The sequence below is a fragment of the Nothoprocta perdicaria genome, unplaced genomic scaffold (assembly GCF_003342845.1).
Source record: "Nothoprocta perdicaria isolate Ctin4 unplaced genomic scaffold, notPer1 scaffold_541, whole genome shotgun sequence".
Classification (NCBI taxonomy): domain Eukaryota; kingdom Metazoa; phylum Chordata; class Aves; order Tinamiformes; family Tinamidae; genus Nothoprocta; species Nothoprocta perdicaria.
This window is the reverse complement of record NW_020455801.1, coordinates 81,914-104,935: the sequence shown is the minus strand read 5'-3', so window position 1 is coordinate 104,935 and position 23,022 is coordinate 81,914. Positions and strand designations below refer to the sequence as shown.

Here is a 23,022-nt window from a genome sequence, read left to right as displayed (position 1 = left end):
AAACCTCCACAGCAATACTGCCTTGCCATATGTGTAATTTTTCTTCTGCTCTGTCCAGGCATGATAAAAACTTGTGAGGTTTATCAGGAGTATGGAAGATTTGATCTCACTGCTAATTTAGAGGAACTGTAGATCTGGCCTCCAGACGCTGTTCCTATTTTTTTGTTGTTGTTGTTGTTTACAAGATTTTGTATTTTGTGTCCCTTGTTATTGATTGTCCAGGTGCTGCTACCATGCCTACACGCAATGATTCACTTCACGCTTCCCCTGTCTTTCTTCTGTCTGGGTGGCCTGGTCTGGAGCATGTCCACRTGTGGATCTCTATCCCAATTTGCTCCATGTATCTCACAGCCTTGGTGGGGAACTGCACCATCCTTTTCATTCTCAGAACAGAGCAGAGCCTCCATRAGCCCATGTACTACTTCCTCTCCATGCTGGCACTCTCTGACCTGGGCCTCTCAACAGCAACCCTGCCATCARTGTTGAGTGTCTTCTGCTTCAAWTACAGAACCATCCACTTTGAKGCWTGTCTTGTCCAGATGTATTTCATCCACACCTTCTCCATCATTGAATCAGCTGTGCTCGTGGCCATGGCTTTTGACCGCTTTGTGGCCATCCGGGAGYCCCTGAGGTATACATCCATCCTGACAAACTCAGTGGTCACCAAGATCGGAGTGGCCTTGACCATGCGGGCGGTACTCTTGGTTTTCCCAGCTTCTTTTCTTCTGAAGAGGATGAAGTATCACATGGTAAATGTTCTTTCCTACTCCTTCTGTCTGCATCAGGATATTATCAAGATGGCCCAATCGGACAGGAGAATCAGTAGCATTTATGGTCTAACTGTTGTTCTTTCTTCAATGGCTCTGGACTCTCTCTTCCTCATTGTGTCTTACATGATGATCCTCATGACCGTGCTGAGGATTGCCTCCAAGGAGCAACGTTCCAAGGCCTTCAACACCTGCATTTCCCACATCTGCGCTGTCCTCATCTTCTACATCCCAATGATTGGTCTCTCTATGATTCACAGGTTTGCCCAAAATGCCTCTCCTGTTGTTCACATCATCATGGCCAATGTCTACTTGCTGGTGCCACCACTGATGAACCCCATTGTGTACAGTGTGAAAACCAAGCAGATCCGCACGTGCATCATGAGAAAACTTTGCAGGAAGTTGGATGGGACTCCGTAGTTGAGTATCAGCTGCACTGGAGCTGTAGGGTCTCAGAGTGTTTGCACAGATGTGACAGTGGTTAAAAGTGGATGGGCAAAAGTCATTGCCTGGTGTTCCCTGGAGAAAGCTGCCAAGGGCTGTCAGGTGTGCCATGTTCCTGATCACAAGTGAGTGCTGGCCTTGCACCCAATCAGATGTCATTAATGGGAAGAAATGTGTATGACCCCAAATGATCTAGCTGCATAAATAATTGACAGAAATATGTTGCGTTTCTTTTTCTTCTTGTGACTGTGTTTTCTTCAAAGCTTTGTCCTACCTGTTATCCTTGAGAAATAAATTAATTAATAAATGTTTCAGTAAACATTAATACGTAAGTGACAGAGAAATGGGTATTTTCATCTATAATGTGATTGTCCACAAAGCATTCCTCAAAGAGTTAAGATCCCGTCTCTACCATCCACAATATCAGGTAGCCCGCATCTTTGCTCTGCTCTTATTTCTCCTGTTCCCTTAACTCCCCCATATCTAGGGACCGAAGAATTTGGTCAGAGCATTGCAGAAGGCTTTGCCTAGTCCCTAGGGCAGTGAATTCCCTTAAAAGAGTACTGGAGAGGAGAGCGTGGTAAATGTCTGGTTTGTCAGACTGGAATATCCTCTTGCCAATGGTGTAATCCAACTAGAAAACATCCAGGAGCAGCAAATGGGACATGCTGAGCAGAAAAGCAGTCTTTTCTGGCAAAACCCACACTCAGTCAAATATGAGCAATTCTTATGGCCAGGAGAACACCGGGGTCCTCCAGGTTCTTTGAGCTCAAGGTTAGCTTTTGGACAACTAACGAGCATGCCCCTCTGCAAGCCGGCCAGCCTGACTCTGGCTAAGGAGCATGAGGTCGTCACACGAGCAGAAATGTGTGCGCGTGACATCCTTTTACGTTTCAGTTCTTTTAAACCTCTTAAACGCCAGCCACCTGGAGCTGCAGATTGCAGTCAGTTCTGGAAAGCCATGTAGTTCTGGTTTTAACGTCTTTAGAGAGTGATAGAGGGAAAATATTTCATCATCTGGGTATGATAAAGTTGTAGCATCTGGTTTTCTGGTCTAGAAACCAGAAACATTTCCCAAACCCTTGCACCATGTTTGACACTTCACTGTCCCTCTACTAATCTTTTGATTTCTCTTTTTTTTTTTTTTTTCATTTCTTTAAAATCTCTCTTAAAGTCCTTAATTACCTTTGTGGTGGTTTTTTTTCTGTATTTTATGTGTATGAATTTGCAAGAGTTCCTATATTATTATTTATGTTACTCCCTGTCAGCCATGCTGTTCATCCAGTTTTGATGTTTTCAATATACCTAATTCACCTTCTTGCATAAGTCCAAGCTAATAAACCTTGTGTGTCTGTGTCCATCTATCATTTCTCACTAAACCTGCTGGTTATTTTCCACCGAGGCTCACAGAGCAGGATCAATCACAGTGATCCCAGGAGCCTCTGAACCAAGTCCAAAGTGTCTGGAAAAAGCAGATCTTACTCTAAAGTGTCTGGAAAAAGCAGATCTTACTCTTATTTTCTTATTTATTAGGAGGATACAGAGCAATGGGAAAACAGCCTTCATGGCTCCTGTTGCTCATGGAACAACATCCCCAACATGCGTGGCCTTGACCACAGATTGTGGCAAGATATATTTTAACATCATCAATAATTTGCTCATTTTTTTTATAATTTATGTGTGTGCGTTATTTTTTTCCGGGGGTGGTTGCTTTTTTTATTCTTGAACAAGATGTCACTTGGGGCCAGATCTCCAACTACTATAAATTATTATAATACTATTATAAATTAGAGAGCAGGGCTGGTGTTCAGAAGGGCCAGAAAAGGAGAAAGAACTAATTATATTTATCTAGTTTGTGTTGAAGAGGTCAGAGAAAACAGATCAGTTATTCTTCCATTTAGTCCAAAACAAAATATTTTTCCCCAATTTGTGCTTGAGAGAGTATTTATGATGTTTCCAGATAACTTTGAGATACCAGATACATAAATAGGTTCCCCAAAGGGAACTGAAATGACAGATGCTGGTAAAAAATGTACACTTCATATATGCACAGGTCCAACTCAAATCAATCAATAAAGCCCTGGTGGTGCTGGGATCACATTAGTTTGCACCAGTCATGACTCAGGTCCACGGTTCCCTCCTGATTTCTCCTTTTTCTTTTAGTGGCATGATTTACTTTGGGGATCAGCAATGGTACTAAGTGGAGTCTAAAAGGAGGAGAAAACCATATGGTTTCCCATGCATACAGACTGCTTTTGTGGTGCAGAAAACATCTCTGTACTCTCCTCTCAAAGGAATGACATTCCTGTCAGCACCATTGCCCGTGCTTAAAGAATATTCGGGACACTTTTTCTCGAATTAGTTTGTTTTTCACTGTGTAGACAATGGGGTTGAGCATGGGTGGTAGGAGCATGTAGAGGTTGGCCAAGAGGATGTGAACATGGATGGGGATATTGTGACCAAAACGATGAGTGAAAAATGAGAAAAATGCTGGTGTGTAGAACATGACTATGACACAGGCATGAGAGCTGCAGGTTCTGACTGCCTTGAGCTGGGCCTCCTTAGAGGACAGCCTGAAGACAGCCCTGAGGATGAGGACGTAGGACACCCCAATGAGCAAGATGTCCACTCCTGGTGACAGAAGGGTGGTGGCGAAGCCATACCAGATGTTCACGGCAATGTCAGCGCAGGCCAGACGGGCAATGCCCATGTGCTCGCAGTAGGTGTGGGGCATGAGCTTGCGACCACAGTACGGCAGCCTCCGAAGGAGGAAGATTGTTGGGAAAATCACAAAGAAGCCCCGAGCGATGGCCGCTAGCCCGATCTTTGCCATCACGGAGCGTGTGAACACCGCAGCGTACCGCAGTGGGTTGCAGATGGCAATGTAGCGGTCAAAGGCCATAGCCAGTAGGATGGTGGACTCTGCAATGAAGCTGACGTGTGCAAAGAACATCTGGGTGAGGCAGGCATGGAAAGACATCTCTTTGGAGAGGGACCAGAATATGCTCAGGGCTTTGGGCACTGTGGAGGAGGATAATACAAGATCTGCCACAGCCAACATGGCCAGGAAGAGGTACATTGGCTCATGGAGGCTTTGCTCCGTCACGATGACAAAGAAGAGGATGGAGTTGCCAAAGACAGCCGCGAGGTACATGAGGCAGAATGGGATGGAAAGCCAGATGTGCAGCTCCTCCAGGCCTGGGATGCCCATCAGAAGGAAAGAGGCAGGCTGCAAGCTGGTATGATTGACAACTGCCATCATGGGAGGAGATCTAAGCTGCTTTAGGGTATCTTACCTGTAAGCAAAAAAGAGTGGATAGTGGTGGTGTCATATCTTAGAAATCACAAAAATACACATGGAAGAGCAAGGAGAACTCTCTGTGGTTTCTGAAGTGATGTGGAAAAATCACTGCCCCCACCCAAGCCTACTTGAGATGTTGGCTCCAAACCAAGTGATAAATGAGTGGCTGGCATTTTATAGACTCAGAAAAACAATCCACAGAAGGCATTTACCAAAGTTCACAAATCAGTGAAAGAGCCAGGGAAAGGAAGCCAGCCCCGCTAACTTGAACTACAGGCATTAATTGTGCTTTTGTTTTTCAGATCCGCAAATCACACAAGGCAGCTGATGAGTTGGACCTGAGAGGCTCTGATTTTCCAAGAATCATACAGAATCCCAGAATGTTCAAGGTTGGAAGGGACTTCTAGAGATCACCAAGACCAATGCCCTTGCTCCAGCAGGGACACCCAGAGCATGTGGCACAGGGTGGCATCCAGGTGGGTTTTGAAGACCTCCAGAGAAGGAGACTCCACAACCTCCCTGGGCAGCCTGTGCCAGGACTCTGGCATCCTCACACCAAAGAAGTTCTTCCTCACTTGGAGATGGAACTGCCTGTGTTGCAGCTTGCACCCATTACCCCTTGTCCTGTCCCTGGCCACCACTGAGAAGAGCTTGGTCCCTCCCTCCCTACATTCCCCCTTCAGGAACATATACATGTTAATCAGATCCCCTCTCAGCCTTCTCTTCTCCAAGCTGAACAGGCCCAACTCACTCAGTCTCTCCTCATACAAGAGATGTTCCAGTCCCTTCATCATCTTTATTGCCCTCCGCTGGACAAAATCTCTCTAGCAGAGATTTTATATATTTTGTATATTTATTTTAAATATATTTATTTTTATATATATTTATTTTATATATTTATTTTGTATATATTTATATATAGCATATTTTATACAACGTGCTAAATTTTTCAGTACCTACCTCACTGCTCTCCTTACTCTCTGCTCACTTGTCCATTCCCATCACATTTTGCAGGACATCAGATGGTGATGCAAGCCAGAGGCTGCCTGCGCAGCATCCCATGCTGTTTATTGATGGCACTAGCACATTGGTATGAAAGTGGAATCCAGGGGTCTGTGCGAAACAAATTGGAGTGGAAGATCAGCACCCACAAAGCACGTTGGCTCCAGGAAAGAGTGCATGCAGAGGTGATTCTGCCCCTCTGCTCAGCTCTGGTGGGGCCGCACCTGGAGCACTGTGTGCAGTTCTGGGCTCCCCAGTATAGGAGGGACGTGGAGCTTCTCGAGAGAGTCCTGAGAAGAGCGACTAAGATGATTAAGGGACTGGAACATCTCTCGTACGAGGAGAGACTGAGTGAGCTGGGCCTGTTTTCTCTGGAGAAGAGAAGGCTGAGAGGGGATCTCATTAATGTGTATAAGTTCAGGAAGGGAGAATGCAGGGAGGAAGGGGACAAGCTGTTTTCATTGGTGGCCAGCGATAGGACGAGGGGTAATGGCCATAAGCTGAAACACAGGCAGTTTCATCTCCAGGTGAGGAGGAACTTCTTCACTGTGAGGGTGTGAGAGCTCTGGCACAGGCTGTCCAGGGAGGTTGTGGAGTCTCCTTCTCTGGAGGTCTTCAAAACCCGTCTGGATGCCACCCTATGCCACATGTTCTGGGTGTGCCTGCTGGAGCAGGAAGGTTGGACTAGATGATCTGTAGAGGTCCCTTCCAACCTTGAATATTCTCTGGTTCTGTGATTCTGTGATTCTGAGACAGGAGAGCTGCTGAACCGCAAGACAAGCCCAGAAACTAAGGTCTAAGGCAGAGTAAGGCTGCTGGGACAGAGGCGAGCTTCACAATTCCGGCACAGAATTCAAGCAAGGAAAATCAGGATCCTAATTATTTTCCCATGCCAGAGACTGCATGAATATCTGAGTAGCCATTGGCACCGCAGCTAGATGAAACCCAGTTCCCAAAATGTGGGCAGTGCTGCCTTGAGGGTGTCTCCTGGCTGTGTCATATCTGCCTGTGTTGACCCTCAACACGTGCAATGAACAAGCCCAGCTTCATCTCCAGTATGCCTGGAGCTTGTGTGTGTCCAGTCCTCTGCAGGGACACCAGTGGCCAGGGAAAGGGGCTGCTTTTTATTTTCTAGCTCATTCTTCCTTGTGACTTTCATCTCTGCTTGCATCTCTGCTGGGAGTTGCTCACCCCAGCTCAGAATATGCAGTATTTCCAGTAAAATTTGCAGTGCTTCCAGGTAGTTTTGTCCTACCATCAGTTTACCATCAATCAGGCTATCACAGAATCACAGAGTCACAGAATATTCAAGGTTGGAAGGGACCTCTAGAGATCATCTAGTCCAACCTTCCTGCTCAAGCAGGCACACCTAGAGCATGTGGCACAGGGTGGCATCCAGGTGGGTTTTGAAGACCTCCAGAGAAGGTCCTATGAAGAGGAACCATGAGCTCTCTGCAGACAGCAAGTAACCAGGTCTACATCCCAGCCTGTCCTGACTGGCAATCACCTTTCTGGTGACCTTAGCCCAGGCCTTAGCTGATATTCTCTTTCTTCTCTGAATGCACATCCCCGTCCCCTTATGGGCAATATACATGAGAGGAGGCTGGAGAACATCATCAGTTGTGGTCTCCTCCATGCCAGGCAGATTCAGGCAGAGCTTGGCGATCAATACTGCAGAATAACTCTGCAGGTGGATCACTTTTCTGATCTGAGAGACCATGGGTCCAAAGTAGCCTCTCTTGCATGGCAAATCCTGCCTGAATGCAGGTGTTTCTCCATCTCAGAGGCTGAATCTGCAGAGCAGAGCACGTCCTGGGTGCAGAATTTTACCTCCTTACTCAAATCAGGCACCTCAGTCACGGAAACCTAAATAAGAGCTCATGCAAGCGACTCACCTGCTCCCGGGACAGCCGGGATTGAGGAGAGCTGCCTCAGAGCCAGAGCGACCACTTCCAAACAGAAGCAGGAGGTGGTGATATTTATACAGTCCCTTGAGTCCCAGGGGACTCACATGCAACTGGGAGCTGCAGAGCTCCAGTCTACCCTGAGTGAAGTAGTGAAAAGCATGCAGAATTAAACTGTTTTTAATAGGAATTTCTTTAATGTGCACTGCCCGGTGACAGATACTGCTCTGTAGTTTCCATGGTATGGCACAAGGGAAAGTACACAAAGTCATCAGAGGACCATCATCTTCTTCGTGGAGGGATGAAAATGAGATGGGACAGCTTAAGACGCATGGATAAGTGAGGCTGACCCTGATCTCTTGCAGCTAGGTTTGCAAGATTTGCAGCTCGATGCAAGATTTGTTGTGCTTAGTGTCTCCAGCTTTGGTATGCCTCCCGTGTGGGCATGCAGATGCTGCTGCTTCCAGCATCACTCTGATTAATACAGTAATGATATCTGCTCTCCATAGCCTGTTTTCACAGCCAGCCTTGGTCTCAATGTTCAGCATGGGTTTGTACTTTCTGAGGACTCCCTTTGGAGACATAGAAAGAAAATCCAATATTAATAAAGAGTAGGAATGGGGAACAGATGAGAGAGCAGATAGAGGATGTGGGAGAGTGGAAGCTAATAAAATCAGAAGGAAAGCCAAACTTGGGTGCCTTAAACTGAGCACTAAAAGTAGTTTTAGTAGCTGAAATAAAAGCAAACAGATGGCCTTTAGCCAGATGTGTTCTTCTACTTTTATTTGAATCAAGAAAATAGTGAGCTGATAGCTTAAGAACATATTTTTCTGAAATAGATTTTCAAGCTCTCAAAAAACAGGGCATTTGCAAAACCTCCTTGTTGTCAGCTGTTATCATGGACTTGCCTTGTGGCTGCCCAGCCCCAGCACAGATACTGGGACAGGCAACGCCTGGCTCAGACCGACTCCAGAGCAAAAATGCATGTTTTTAATTAAATATATCCTCAATGATCCATTTGATACATGCTGGGGCATAGGTAGGTCCAATTTTCTTGATTCTTTACCTGAGATCCAGACTACGTCTTCTACTGCAGCATCTCTGTTGGGCAAAAGACCCTTTGTGCTCCAGGACCAGACCTAGTCCTGGAGGTTAATGAACAGGTCTGAAAAGCAGACATAGAGGTTTGATGTTCCTTGGTTTTCATGTTTCCAGCCTCAAAGCCACAAAATGAAGACCAAGCTGCTGTGTGGAAGCAGGAGCTGTTGGTATAGGAAGGTGCGTGCAGGGCTCTGCACAGGCACCCTTTAACCAAATGTCTCCAGCAAAGTGCTCAGCAGAGGACCTCCTTATGTCTAGATCTTCACATTGTTTCAGGGAAAATAAATAAATTTTAAAAAAGGATGATAGGGAAAGGAATATGGAGAACTTTCAGTGAAGGTCCTGGCATGGAAGTTATGGATGGGCTGTTTGGCAGCATCGCCTTGCTCTCTCATCTCCGCATGCATGCCCATGGGAAGAACCACTCCCATGTTCTTGCAAGCCTGGCCCGCAGGGTCTGCACCCGGCAGAGGGAGGCAGCGAGCCGTGCAAGACCCAGCGCCTGCAGCACGGCGCAAGGAGCTGCCCCATGGCAAGCGGGGGTCTGATTAACACATGTAAGTTCATGAAGGGAGAATGGAGGGAGGAAGGGGCCAAGCTCTTCTCAGTGGTGGCCAGGGACAGGACAAGGGGTAATGGGTGCAAGCTGCAACACAGGCAGTTCCATCTCCAGGTGAGGAGGAACTTCTTGACTGTGACAGTGGCACAGCCCTGGCTCAGGCTGCCCAGGGAGGCTGTGGAGTCTCCTTCTCTGGAGATCTTCAAAACCCACCTGGATGCCACCCTGTGCCCCGTGCTCTGGGTGTCCCTGCTGGAGCAGGAAGGTTGGACTAGATGATCCCTAGAGGTCCCTTCCAACATTAACCATTCTGTGACTCTGTGACCCTGCAGGAACACGAGCTTGCAGGGAGCAATGAGACAGGAGCCAAGTGCAGCTCCGGCCACAGCAGGAATTGCTGCCGGGAGCCACACCGAGGTCTGTGCAACTGAAGAGCCACCATGAAGCTGAGGGAAGGGGTTAAGAGCAAGGCAAGCAAGCAGGGATGCTCCTCTGCTTGTGCTCATGTCAGCAGCAAGAGCGCAGGGGCCTCCTTGGCCAGAGATGCTATTCTGGTATCCAAGGGTCTTCCTCCTGTGGATTTGCCCTTGAGTTCTGAGCCCATGTAAACCTTTCGCACCCATAGCGTGCTGCCATTTCATCACACCTAGGTCTCTCCTAGACATGTGGTCTCTCTCTTGGACTATAGGGATGGGTGATTTTGGCTTGTAGCCTGGAAAAGCTGCAAGAATCCTCTAGGTTTTAGGTAATAATCACTTCCTGGAGACAGTGTTTCCCAAGATCACTCTGAATTTACCTGCCATGGTGCTGTGTGTAAATCCATGGGAAACCACAAAAAAAACACCACAATTCATTTTGCAAACCATTAAAAAAAGGCCCTGCAGGTGGAGCCAGTTCACGACGTGTCGGTGCCTCCGGGCTTGTGAAAGAGAAAAACTGCTTTTTTCATCGGTGCTGCCCTATTAGCTCAAGTGGCAATAAATCCATCTCGCAGGTCAGGAGGAGACAATGAGAGGAAGGCAGCGTGTCTGTTCAGGGGGAAGCAGCCGTGCCAAAAACGCGGTGCTGCAGCCCAACCCAGGCACAGCGTGCAAGGTGAAGGGAATAAAGCCCTAGTGTTTTGTAAAAAAAAAAACATGTTTTAAAGAAAAAGCAATGCTTTTGTTTGCTCTTTAGGAGTTCTGAAGTCACCCCTTTGCATAAAGCATTGCCCTTGCTTGTCGTTTGCCCTTGGAAGCGACTTCTGCAAACTTGGGGGACCATTGGGCCCATCCAGCTCCTTGGGCCAGACCAAGCAGACGTGTCTGCAAGGGCAATGCTGGACGCAGCAAACCTTGCCAGACCTGACCCTACTACATATACCCACTCTCATTCTCTGCTTCACGTGCAAAGGTGAAAGTGCAAAGAGCTGGTGAGCAGCTCGGTCTCCCCAGGGTCACATCTGCTCCTTGGGCCATGTTAGGACCATCTAAGTCTAGAGAATTGCTGTGCTCTGGTAGTGCTGGCCTTGTTGCATCACATACAGGGTTTTTAAAGCATGGGATTTGTGTGTAAGCATGCAGTGTCTCTCTAATTTTGCAAGCCTAAAAGTTCACCTACAGGCAGTAAATGCTGACAAGGAAGGCAAACCTTGGGCACTTGAAGACTCAGAATTTTCCCCTTTTCAGTCTGTTTTCTGCCGTTCAAATTGATGGGTTCATGCTGAGGATGCACAGCCACACAGAAACACACGTCTTTGCTCATTGCAGATGTGGCCAGCTGAAAGGACCATTGCAGACACCAAGCCTTTGAGGACAGCACATAGACACCAGCAGCACCCACAGGGACTACAGCTCAGTCCTGTTCCTCTGCTGCCGTGGATCAGCACAGGATGCCACCCTTGCTGTGTTTGCAGCCACTCTTGTGTCTGTGCCATCCAACCCATGGGTCTGTCCAGGTTCTGTGCCTGGATCCCAGACCTGTTTGCCCAGTCTCCAGCTCCACTCTTGGATCATTCCAGATTCTCGTCTCCTCCTGTGCACCCATTAGTCCAGCTTGACGTTTTCTGGGAAATCCCACACATATCCCTGTGCAAAAAGATCCAATCACTCAGATAATAGCAAGAAATGGGGTTTAATGGGAAGCCAGGACAGGCTGCAGTGCCCAGATAAGCACACTGACCAGCTGCTCATTTACACTTACTTGACCCTTTTTACCCCCCGAAACTGCATTTTCCCATGCCGTTTCCTCCCCATCTTAAACCTTCTTTTTGCCTGATTTTGGTCCCTCTCCTAAAGGAAATAACAAAACTCTTACAGAATATTTGAAGCATGTGAAATTGCATCTCCTAAAGGAGGAGTACCAAAAGCATGATACATTCCACATCACAAAATATATTTCATTCACTCCCATAACCCCTGAAGACCTCCCATACAACCTTTTACACAGTCTAACAAGCCCCTTCAAATACCTTATAATAAGTTTGCCCTTTCCTGTGTGATCCATACTAATGTTCTGTTCTTCTTGGAGATCTTCTTGGAGAAGCAAGTCCTCTTCTTGGATATCTGGTTGAATGTCCTTCCTCCTTCTTCATTCAGTGGCACCTCCATCAGTGACGTGATAGTTGTGGCCTTCAATATTGTTCCTTAGTTTAGGTTCTGCATATCTAAGTGTGGATTATTGCTTTTCCTCTCTCTTATCTCTGTTTATATGCTGAAGAACTGACAATGAGACATCCTTAGAAAGCATGTTCTTACCTTGCAGGTAGCTATACATCCTCTACCTTCTGCTTATATTTTGCCTTATGGGTATCCTACTTACCACATATCTTTACACAGGCAAAAATTTTTGATATGTTCCCCTCTTTTGGATGGTGTTCTCAGGAGCTTAACCTTGCACAAGACTGTTAGCCACGACCATCATGTTGGATTTACTGGCAAATGGTAGTCCTAGAGTTGTGTGCCCCTCTTTGATAGAACATTCTCAGTATCCGTCTCCGAATTGCTTTGGTTTTCACACTGTAAACGATGGGATTCAGGAGGGGTGGTGCCAGAAAATGAAGGTTGGCTACCAAAGTGTATACCTCGGGGGACACATGTTTTCCAAAGCGGTGTAGCATGGACAAGCAGATCATGGGGATAAAGAACAAGAGGACAGCACAGATGTGGCAGATGCAGGTGTTGAGGGCTTTGAGACGCTCCCCCCAAGTTGCAATGTTCAGGATGGCCTTCAGGATCAGAACATAAGACAGGAGGACAAAAAGCAAGTCCAAACCCAGTGTGGATACCAGCACAAAAAGCCCATAGGCACTGTTGATTCTCGTGTCAGAACCTGAGTGTTTGATGATGTCTGGGTGCAAACAGTAGGGATGGGAGAGCTTGCTGGCCCTGGTGAAACAGAGCCGGGTCAGCAGGACTGGGAGTGGAATTTGGATAAGGATGGTCCTCATAATGATTGCCACACATATCTTCATGGTCAGTGAGTTGGTGAGGATGGAAGAGTATCGTAGCGGGTGGCAGATGGCCACGTAGCGGTCAAAGGCCATAGCCAGAATGACAGCAGATTCAGTATCTGTGAAGGTGTGAATGAAGAACATCTGAGCAAGGCAGATGCCAAAACCAATCTCCCTGGCCTTCAGCCACAGCATCACCAGCATGCTTGGGAATGTGGATGTGCACAAGCCCAAGTCTGCCACAGCCAGCATGGCAAGGAGGAGATACATAGGTGCATGGAGACTCTGCTCTGCCTTAATGATGGAAAGGATAGTGCAGTTCCCCAGCAGTGCCAGGAGGTAGGCAGAACAGAGAGGTACAGCTCCCCACATCTGAGTGATTTCCCATGCTGGAAAGCCACCCAGAAGGAATGAGGGAGTCTTTGTCTGACTGCTGTTGGCGCCAGGTAGGGTGAAACAAGGATGCTCCATCTCATCACTGAATATCTGCCCTGGAAAGAAAGCCAGCAGGAGGCAGTGAGAAGCAGGTATATTTTGTTGGTCCTCTGGTCTAAAGTCTCGGTTTGGAGATATCACCGTGACCAGCAGAACTTACCAGGAGCTCTACTGGAACATCTGAGCATACTCACCCTCTCCCATATGTACATGTACTACATTCCTGGGTAGGTCTGTTATGGAGTTCTATGGCACCTTATGGAGAGAATCCACATGCAAGTGTAGAAAAATATTTAAAATAACTTAAATAAATGTTAAAAAAAAAATCAATTAGAAATACTTAAATCTATCTAACTGTTCAACTGTTCAGGTAATTGCAGGAATATTGCCACTCTACATTGAAATTCATAAGGTTTCTGTTCCACAGCATCTGTCTCTGCCATTCCCTTCCTCAATTTCCAGATCTGTGACGCACTCCAGCAGGGTAAGTGCAACAACAGAGTAAGTTCTGCTGGCTGATCCCTGCTTGCGTGAAACCGGAGACTTTAATATGTGTGTGAGCTCATGCTAGTCCTTACCAGATGTTTATTAAAGGACATCCCCTGCATTGCATGGAGGGGAAGGAGGAAAATTAGAAAGTTATCCTCAGACACAAACATCTCAAGGGAAAGCATAGGAGTGAATCCTGAAGGTTGCTTGCCTGGAAGGTGAATCATTATGAGGTCTGACAGACTCCAGAGAACGACAAGTTAAAGCAAATTCACCTCTACAATTCACTGAGAATGAGTGTCCTCTGGAAACTATGAGTGGAAAAGGGCCTGCATCGTGCTTGGCTCTAACAGGCAGTGAAACACGAGGGCTTAGTGTCCTTGGGAGCTCCCTCATCTCCATTCAAGCCTCTAGCAGAGCATAGTGCACTGGAGCAGAGCACATCACAGGGTGCTGATCGAGCTGCTCCAAAGGAGGGTGATGGGGAGTTTGCAGGTGCGAGCCTCAGTGGACCTATCCACATCTGCACTGAGTCAGGACCACGAGGTGGCTCAGCCCTTCTCCAGTAGCGGCATGGGACAACCCTCAGCTAAGGAAAGCACTCACCTGCATTCAAGATCAGCCTGAGCTTCCCTCCCTGAGCTTCTGCCAATGGAGCCGTCTGCTCCTGAGCACCAGGACTCCCAGCAGGGTGGAATTTATAAACCAGCCTAAGCAATCCCAAGGGTGGGGAGCTCCAGCTTGGTAGTGTCCCCGCGTGCCGTTCCTCCAAGCTCAGAGCAGATGCATTAACCCCTGAAGCACCAGGTCCACCTTGGTGAGGAATGTTTAGCTCTGGCATCACACTTCACAGTCTGCATTACACCATGTGCCCCTGGTAATGATTCCAGGAGATATGCCCAGCTCCACAAATGCTCTTCTCTTGGTCTCCTCTGCCCTGGTGATTCAGACCAGTCTTTATGTCACATATGGTTTAGACAGAGGAGCTTTTGCTTTGTGGCAGGGTGCCAGATAGATGAATCCTAAGGGATGTTTCCAGCCCCACTTTAAATCTATGCAAACAAAAAAAACCCTCTTTTTGCTCTAATCCCTTGGGTTCAGCACCCTAGGTTCAGCACTCCAGATGCTCTCCACCATCATTTAAACCAGGGCAAAGTGAGGGCAAGGTCTGAAGCACTATGGAGGGCAGAAGCTCTGCATGCTGTTTGAATGAGACCTTGTGTCCCTGCTGCCTCTGCCTCCAGCATCTTGGTCCACTAGGTCTCTTGTGCCAAAGAACAGCTCTCCTGGGATCAACCGGAGGTATCTGGCCATGCACCATGACCCAGAGAGAGCCTTCAGCAGATACCAAGAGCAGAATGTAAGAATTACAAGTGTGCTTAATATTTCCCCAAGGGCTCTCCCAGTTTCCAGCATTTGTGGTCTACTGGATTCCTGAGCCAGGACTGATTTATTAAAAATTCATTTGAATGTGAATTTTGGCAGCAGGGAAATGCGATGGCAAAGAAGCTGTGCCCGTACAGCTTAAGGACATGTTGTGTGAGAAGCCATCACTGCATGTTTGTTCTGAACACACTAAGTGCTTCTTAATTCACATATTGAAGAGACAGTGTACAGCTGAGCTGTGTGGACACTGCTAATGTCATTCAAAGCTGGGTTGTGGTGACAAAGCTGAGAACAGTGACCATGTCCTGGCAGCTGCCTTCCTGATCACAGTTCTGCATGGCATCTGTACAATAATGCCACACGTGACAATTCTCAGGGACAAGTTGAGCTTCTCTTTTTCCCTGTGTGTGAGGGTGACAGAGCAGTGGAACAAGCTGCCCAGGGGGGTTGTGGAGTCTCCTTCTCTGGAGGTCTTCAAAACCCACCTGGATGCCACCCTGTGCCCCATGCTCTGGGTGTCCCTGCTGGAGCAGGAAGGTTGGACTAGATGATCTCTAGAGGTCCCTTCCAACCTTGAATATTCTGTGATATTCTGTGATTCTGTGATTCTCTTCCAGGAACACTGGTCCCTGGAGGCTCTACATCTTCAGCTTCTCCATCTCCATCCTTGCCCTCTTCTACTTCCCAGCTTTCTTCTCCACCCTCTGCACCAGGACCAGCCTCCAGCACCTGGTGCCCCTGACTGTGAGCCCCACGGGACATGGAGTGAAGGCCAAGGAGAGGCAGGCGATGGTGTCGGATTGTGCTGTGACCCACAGAACAGCACTGCCCCACAGCTGGTGATGCTCTGGGCCATTCATTCCCATCCATAGTTGGTGGTTTCCCCCACAAACCTATTGCTACCCCCTCACTTGACTGCAGAAACTCTTGCAATACTGCAATTACACGTGGGTTCGGAAGCCAGCACCATGCCTTGGTATGATTCAAATGTCCCCTAAGTCCTCAGAAGAGCTCTTGTGAGACACCCTGGTTTTGTGGGGTCTTGCTAAATCTTGGAATAGATTTCACTGCAGAGCTTCATGCATTGATGGATGAAGCACTTTGAAAACATCGCAATAATAAAATAAGTGCCCCAGGCAGATTTCATATCACTAAAAGAAATGATGAGAACTAATGCATTAACGGACATTTTCAGTGAGGGAGAGAAATGGAATATTTAGTGCTAAAATTATAGCTCAGGACTCTTAGAGCGGATGGAGGTGATCCAATTTCAGTTGCTGAAGTTATTTTTATTAGTGTATTCCTCGGGGTCTGTCTCCCCCTGCCTGTGAAACACTAATGAAGAAAATACGGTGCAAAGGGATATAGCAGAAGCATTTTTACCGCAAGAAGGAATCTCATTAGGCAAATGTTGACTTAAAGGCTGCAACCCTTGGCTCTTGTGCAATTATCCCCAGGGAGGCCCATTACAGCAGCCCTCGGGATGCTGGCAGGGGCAGGCGGAGCTCAGGCTCGCTCCGGCGCGGCCTCGCTGCAATGCGAGCGCCGGCTCTCGCTGCAGCCGCTCCATCCCCTCTGCTCGCAGCGGGCCAGAACCGAGCCCGTCGGTGCCGACACGCTGCCGGGCTGATAACTTGGGCGTCTGCTTTCTGCACGGGGCAGATCTCGTGCCGTTGCTCGGAGCCTGCTCCCCATCCCTGCTTGTCAGGCCCGCGGGGATGGAGGATCCTCCCAGCCCAGCGCAGCTCCAAATGCAGCTTGCGGCGATAAAGCAGCGGCTCCTCCAAATGCCCGGGGGTAATTAGAAAGAGCTAATGCAAAATAAAACAGGCACCTCTCTGCCACGGCCCTGGAGCCGGGGGAGAGCCACTAGACCCCTCCTAGGGTGAGTTTGCAGCACCCCAAAACTACTGCAAACGCACCAGGCAAGTGCAAGTGCAAGCACAGAGCGGCTGCAATGCCACATACACGACTAGCAGCTCTATAGGTGACTGGTTGAGAGGAAAATGGATCAAAAAAGGCACAAATCAGGTCCACCTGAGGGATTTCTGCAGCCCTGACCGGACATTTTTCCCTCGCCTCAAAGTTCCCCCCAAAACCTCTCTTTTTCTGAAATCCATGCTGTGAATTAACTGCCTGTGAAAACCGGGATTGCTATTTAATATATATAAAATATTAAAAATATTAAACTATATAATAATATATATAAAATGCTGCATGCATGAAGCAGCACTGGGGATGCATGCCAAGAACAGGGCCAGGCCATCCCCAGCACTGGCCCAGCTCACCCACCAGCTCAACTCTCTGTAGTAGCCCCTGGCGCGACTGACATCGGGCACAGCATTCATGGCCTCGGTTGCAAACTGGTGTCGACTGGGCAGCTTAATATTTTTGAATATAAATGTTCTCCCTGCGCAAATGAGCCTGAGCTGTATTTACCTCATAATGCCTAAATTCCAGTGAAAGAGGCCAGATTGAAGGCAAAAGGCACAGAGCTTGCAACCAGCAGTCAATGCTGCCTTCAGCCCCATTAGTTCAGTCAACAGAACCCCACAAAAGGCGCCTAAAACCAGCTCCCAGCCTGCATGCTGGCAAAAGCCAGGCTTAGGAGGCTATATATGTTATATCCTGCTGCACTCCAGCGCAGGACAGGGCCATGGGGCTGCAAAGACGGGACAGCTTTGTGCCATGCTCCCCGTGCAAAAACACAGTGACTGCAAGGGCGGCTTGCAAGCTCCCTGCGCACTTTGCAAGAGGGGAGATAAGTGGGGCCAGGTATGGGACAGGTCCTGAGCTCCTCCTGGGGACACGAGTGGCCTTTGAACCCCACAACCTGCCAGCTTTGGCCAGGGACTCGCTCTCTCTATGAGTTACAGAATCACAGAATATTCAAGGTTGGAAGGGATCTCTAGAGATCATCTAGTCCAACCTTCCTGCTCATGCAGGGACACCCAGAGCGTGTGGCACAGGGTGGCATCCAGGCGGGTTTTGAAGGCCTCCAGAGAAGGAGACTCCACAGTCTTCCTGGGCAGCCTATGCCAGGGCTCTGGCAGCCTCACAGGAAAGAAGTCCCTCCTCACCTGGAGATGGAACCTCCTCTGTTTCAGCTTATGCCCATTACCCCTTGTCCTATTGCTGGCCACCAATGAAAACAGCTTGTCCCCTTCCTCCCTGCATTCTCCCTTCCTGAACTTATACACATTAATGAGATCCCCTCTCAGCCTTCTCTTCTCCAGAGAAAACAGGCCCAGCTCACTCAGTCTCTCCTCATACAAGAGATGTTCCATTCCCTTAATCATCTTAGTTGCTCAAGGTGCTCAAGTTGCTTAGGTTCTGCAAGGGAAGCAGTAACCCCCGAGTCCTTCCTGGCCGGTGACCACGTTGCCTCAGCAGAATTATTTTCTGCTGCGTCAGAAGTCTGACACAGCAGAAAGCAGCAGCCCCGGGCGTCTCGCGGCCGCCCTTATCGCAGCCCCAGCGGGTGCCTGTTTGCACTGTCCGCGTTTATCTGGGTGCCACAGCCCCCCTGCAGCCCCTTGCAGTGACTCAGCAGGGACAGACAAACTCATGACATGCGCAACTCGCATGTCGGGACCAAGCCCCGGGGCCTCTGCAGATGCAGGGAGTGGAGGATTCATGGGGAGCCCCCCTGAAACACGGTGCATCCAAGCAACCCTACATTCTGCAGCACCACATCTGGGGCACCACATCATTAAGGAGGTGATCCAGGAACCAGCTCCTCATTTATCTAAGCGGTTCCTGGATCCCTTAGTGATCTAGGAGAGGAAAAGACTGGGGAAGGAGAGGAGAGCAAGACAGCTCTCGCAGGGACGTGCATGGGACGTGAGCAAAGGCAGCTGGGGGACACAGAGCCAGGCACCATAAACAGCAGTGCAAAGCAGGATACAATCATGTCACTGCACGGCCTGTTGCTGAGGCCAAGGCCCAAGTTTGCCTGCAGGTTTTGGGCCCTGCATCCACATCCTTTGCAAAAAAAAAAGAGCTGAGTACAATAGGAATTGAGAGGGAATTCTTGCAATTTGCTAAGGAGCAGGACCCTGTCTGAGCACAGGGTCACTAGACCACAAGCAGGCCTGCCTCCAGGTTCCAAAACAGGACTCTAATCTTCAATCTGCAACTCATGGCACTGTGTTTTTTTGAATTATAATCATGATTTTTATCCGCATGGAGAGAAGAGCCCAGAGGGGATCTTTTCGGCAGGCCTGATTTTCCAGCCCTTTGTCCCTTTTGTGGTTGCCCCTTGCTCTGGCCATGCAGAAGGGCCCCGAAGGACATGGATTTAAAGATGCCCACTCTGCTAGGGAAGCAGAAGGGAGCATGAGGGTAACAGGTGCAGCTTCTGTCTTCCTGATGCTCCTGGTCAAACACTTGCTAGACTCACTTTGTGCTGGTATAAAGCTGCTTCTGTGCTGTGATGGAAAAGAGCCTAGGAAACCTGTCCATAACACTTCCAATTGCCTCAATAGAAAAGATAGTGATGGATAATCACAGAACCACAGAATGTTCAAGGTTGGAAGGGACCTCTAGAGATCATCTAGTCCAACCTTCCTGCTCAAGCAGGGACACTAGAACATGTGGCCCAGGGTGGCATCCAGGCAGGTTTTGAAGACCTCCAGAGAAGGAGCCTCCACAACCTCCCTGGGCAGCCTGTGCCAGGGCTCTGGCACCCTCACAGTGAAGAAGTTCCTCCCCACATGGAGACGGAAGCTCCATAAGTTCCAGCTCCATAAGCTCCAGTTCCCCCACAGAGAGCTTAGCAATGGTGTGACTCCAGTGACTCTAGTCCAGGATGACAGCAAATGGATGGATCCATCCACACATGGATGCATAGATGGGTGGATGGGTAGTTGGGCACAAGGGGTACCTGTATGCATGCAACCCATCAGAGCCTGACCTGAGCAGCATGCCGGCACCAGCACAGGAGCCCGTGCCTTATCTGGGGCTCTTATCTGGGGCCGCAGCGAGGGCGGTGAGGAGCTATCGGGGAGGAGGGTGTGGGCGGCCGGGACCTGCCGGCCGGTGATAGAGCTCAGCAGAGGAGCTGCATCCCAGCCCCGAGCGCTTTCCCTTCTCATCCAGCCCTCGGGGGGACCCCTGGGGACCCCTGCACCCAACCGGGTCTGCTCTGCAGGGCAGGTGCCCCAACCAAGCTGAGGGGAATGAGCAAGACATCTTACATATGCCTGTCTTGGAAATGCCTTATCATGAATTTAAAAAAATAAATAAATAAATAAAATAAAAAAGATGAAAAGGCTGCTTTTGCCAATTTCTGTAGCTTTTTTTTGCTGAAGTTCTTCAGGGATAGCTTGGAAGCAGCCATTTCAACAAAGTTTCCCTTTGCCAGTGTCTGACCTTGTGCATCATTCCACTGGACCCCTATAGCCCTCAAGGGGATTTGGGGCTGAATGTGGCCCAGTGGATGCTTTTATAGGGACACCAGGGTAGGGATGTGGGAATAGGGAGGACTCACACCAGTGTCCTGGACTCCCTCCATGCAGTTCTGCTGGAAGAAACCCCCAAATTGTACCAAAAGGAACAAGGGTTTAAACAGGGAGACCTGAAATTAGAGATTCAATTTAGGAAATGAGTGGCTTTCTCTGACTTCTGAGCCAGTATCACTGGACACCTTACTGGAACGAGAGGGGGACATCTGGAGCCTGGTTTTTCTCTCCTCTCATACACTCCTACGGCCAACAGTTCATTATTTCTGTGATGAAAAATAAATTTATGTTCCTGACCTCTGCATCTGGGGGAAAAAAAGAAGAAGAAAAAAAGCTATTAAGATATATAATATCAGAGTAGGATATTGGCAGTGCTTCAGGAATGAGAGCCTGGGCACAGCTCTGCTTTCCCACAGCAATGGCCAGGGGACAGGTTTGCTGTGGGAGCCCAGGTACAATTGCACAGTACATTTTGTAACAGAAAGTCCTTTTCTGCCCCTTTTTGGCCATTTTTTTTTTGCATTCTCCTACAGCCAGAGGCTGAATTTGGCGTAGGGCAGTGTTTGTTTAACCTGCAGTTACGTCTTCCCTTGTTTATGATCATGATGCAGCAGCATTTTGCAGTGCGTTTGTGCCGAGTGCTGGGGGCAATGATCCAGAGCTAAATTAGATAATTCTCCTTGTGGTAATAACACTAAACTCTCTGCCTACACACCATAACGCTGATCTGCTCCGAGCCCTCATCGTGCTGCTCCATAACTCTGCTATTTGTGGCCTCTGCTCCTCACTCTTTTCCTACCCTCCCACGGGTGGAAACGGCACCTGCAGAAATTTCCCTTGGCTTTCATGCTAAAAGCAAAAAGAAGCCCCAGGGGGTGAAAAATGGGGCAAATTGTGGTGATTCAGCTCAGTCCGTATCTGCTCTACATTTTCCCCAAATTGGTTGTTGATGTGGTCCCCAGTGGGTCGGGGAAGGAGCTGTGATGGATTCCTTAGGGAGAGCAGCTCATAGCCCAACTCTGTGCCCAAAGTGACATTTCTGGAGGTGTCTCACTACCATGGCTATAGCTAAGTGTGGCTATACATATATATACATATATATATATGGCATTCGAGTTCAAACAAAGCACCAGTGTGAAACCGGACGCAGGGCAGAATTGGGCTCGTTTGTGACTTCACTGCACAGAAAGGTCATTGCCATGATAAATTCTCTTCACCCAGCTCAATGCAGACTCCAAGTCACCTCTAGGCTGCTTAGCTGTCTGATTCACCTGCCGTTTTTCCTTTTCCGTGAGTGCCTGTCCTCCAGGATTTAAAGCTTAAAGAATGATCATGTCTGTAGCACTAGCTATTAGCATGAATCAATGCCTAATCAATGAGCTCCCGTCCCCAAAATAGCCAGGGTGACTTCAGACTTGCTTTCTCCTTTGCCTTCCGTGGCACTCCAAGACCATCACTCAACCCATCCTGCCAAGAAGTGGCTCTGCTCCTCACGCTTCTCAGTGAAAATGGGACCTGAAAAGCCCTGAATACAGGATCAAGTCCTGGATGGTTCTTGGGTCCCTGCTAGTTTTTCTGCAAAACCTAGAAAATCAGTCTTTATTAACTGCAGGTTCCTGTTAATAGCAGTATTAGAGCTAATGTTCCTGCCCTGATCTCTCCAGCTTTGCATCCTTCTGTGCTTCCCACCAGCCCTGAGCTTTTTCGTGCTGCGGCTTCAAATGCAGCCAAAAAGCATCATTATCATTGCTCTTGTGAAGTGCAGCTTTGCAGAGCCCTGTCACAATGGCACTCCTCATAATAGACTCAAATGTAGCCTCAATTTCAGGCTGGATCTGCCAGCAAATTCAGGAGGAGGGAAGATATAAATGAAAAAGCCATATTAGACCATTTATTGCTATCCCCCAGCTGGGCAAACATCTGCTTATGTCACCTCTGTGCTCAAAGATTCAGCTGGCTGACTCACATGATGGGAATGTCTATGGATTTAGGGCTGCACGTGGTTGGTTTTAGTCTCTGAGTCTGCTTTTATTAAATAATTAGCACTTCTGAGGTGCCCAGGTCTCCTTGCAGGCTGAGGTTGTGACTCCACGTCTGTCTTTAGCGGCCTGCGTGATGCATTTATCTCTGTGGAGCAGCCTGCTCTCCACACTGCGTTATCAGGCCACTTCAGCAAGGGAAAGGCCGCTTTTCTGCTGAAAGGGGCCTGTGGGCCTTGCTTTGCATTCAGATATTTTAAAATTAAATGAAAGAATTTCTTCCCAGGATCCTGCAGCAAGGAGCTGAAAGGTGACTCTACCAGAGAGCCACCCCAGCAAGATCTCACCTTTTTGCAAGGCAAGACCATGATCCTGCTAAACACTGATCTATGGAGATTGACTGGTACTGGTCTGTGACTGGAGTAGGTCAGGAGTCTGGATGAAAACTTCTAAACTGGGCAAATTTGCACGCCAAGGTCTTGTTTGGATGCCAAGTCCCTTGTACATCCAGGTGTTGCATTTCTGGATCATGGTGGGAGCAGCACTGATCCTGCCCAGCCTTAAGCATTCTATGACTCTACAACTCTATGCTCTTCAGGAGAAACACAGGGCATTTCAATGGGAAAGCGTGCCTCTGAGTCAAAGACAAGACCTTTAGTCTTTAGTCTTTAACCTTTAGTCTTTAGTCCACCCTGAGCTGGTGGACATGGATGTCACTAGACTGACTGTAATGTGGCTGATCCTGTTATCCTCATGCAAAGCC

At 48.4% G+C, this 23,022-nt stretch overlaps 3 protein-coding genes across 3 annotated transcripts; 1 reads left to right on the top strand and 2 right to left on the bottom strand.

Annotated features, from left to right (window-relative positions):
• Positions 1-233: 233 nt before the first annotated feature.
• On the top strand, positions 234-1,187 carry LOC112955194 (olfactory receptor 51G2-like). Its single transcript, XM_026048470.1, has one exon. The coding sequence runs from the start codon at positions 234-236 to the stop codon at positions 1,185-1,187; it is 954 nt and encodes a 317-aa protein (XP_025904255.1).
• A 2,332-nt stretch (positions 1,188-3,519) lies between these two features.
• On the bottom strand, positions 3,520-4,473 carry LOC112955193 (olfactory receptor 52B2-like). Its single transcript, XM_026048469.1, has one exon. The coding sequence runs from the start codon at positions 4,471-4,473 to the stop codon at positions 3,520-3,522; it is 954 nt and encodes a 317-aa protein (XP_025904254.1).
• A 7,513-nt stretch (positions 4,474-11,986) lies between these two features.
• LOC112955192 (olfactory receptor 51L1-like) lies at positions 11,987-12,979 on the bottom strand. The gene has a single exon (XM_026048468.1). It carries the CDS (start codon positions 12,977-12,979, stop codon positions 11,987-11,989), a length of 993 nt encoding a protein of 330 aa, XP_025904253.1.
• Positions 12,980-23,022: the final 10,043 nt, after the last annotated feature.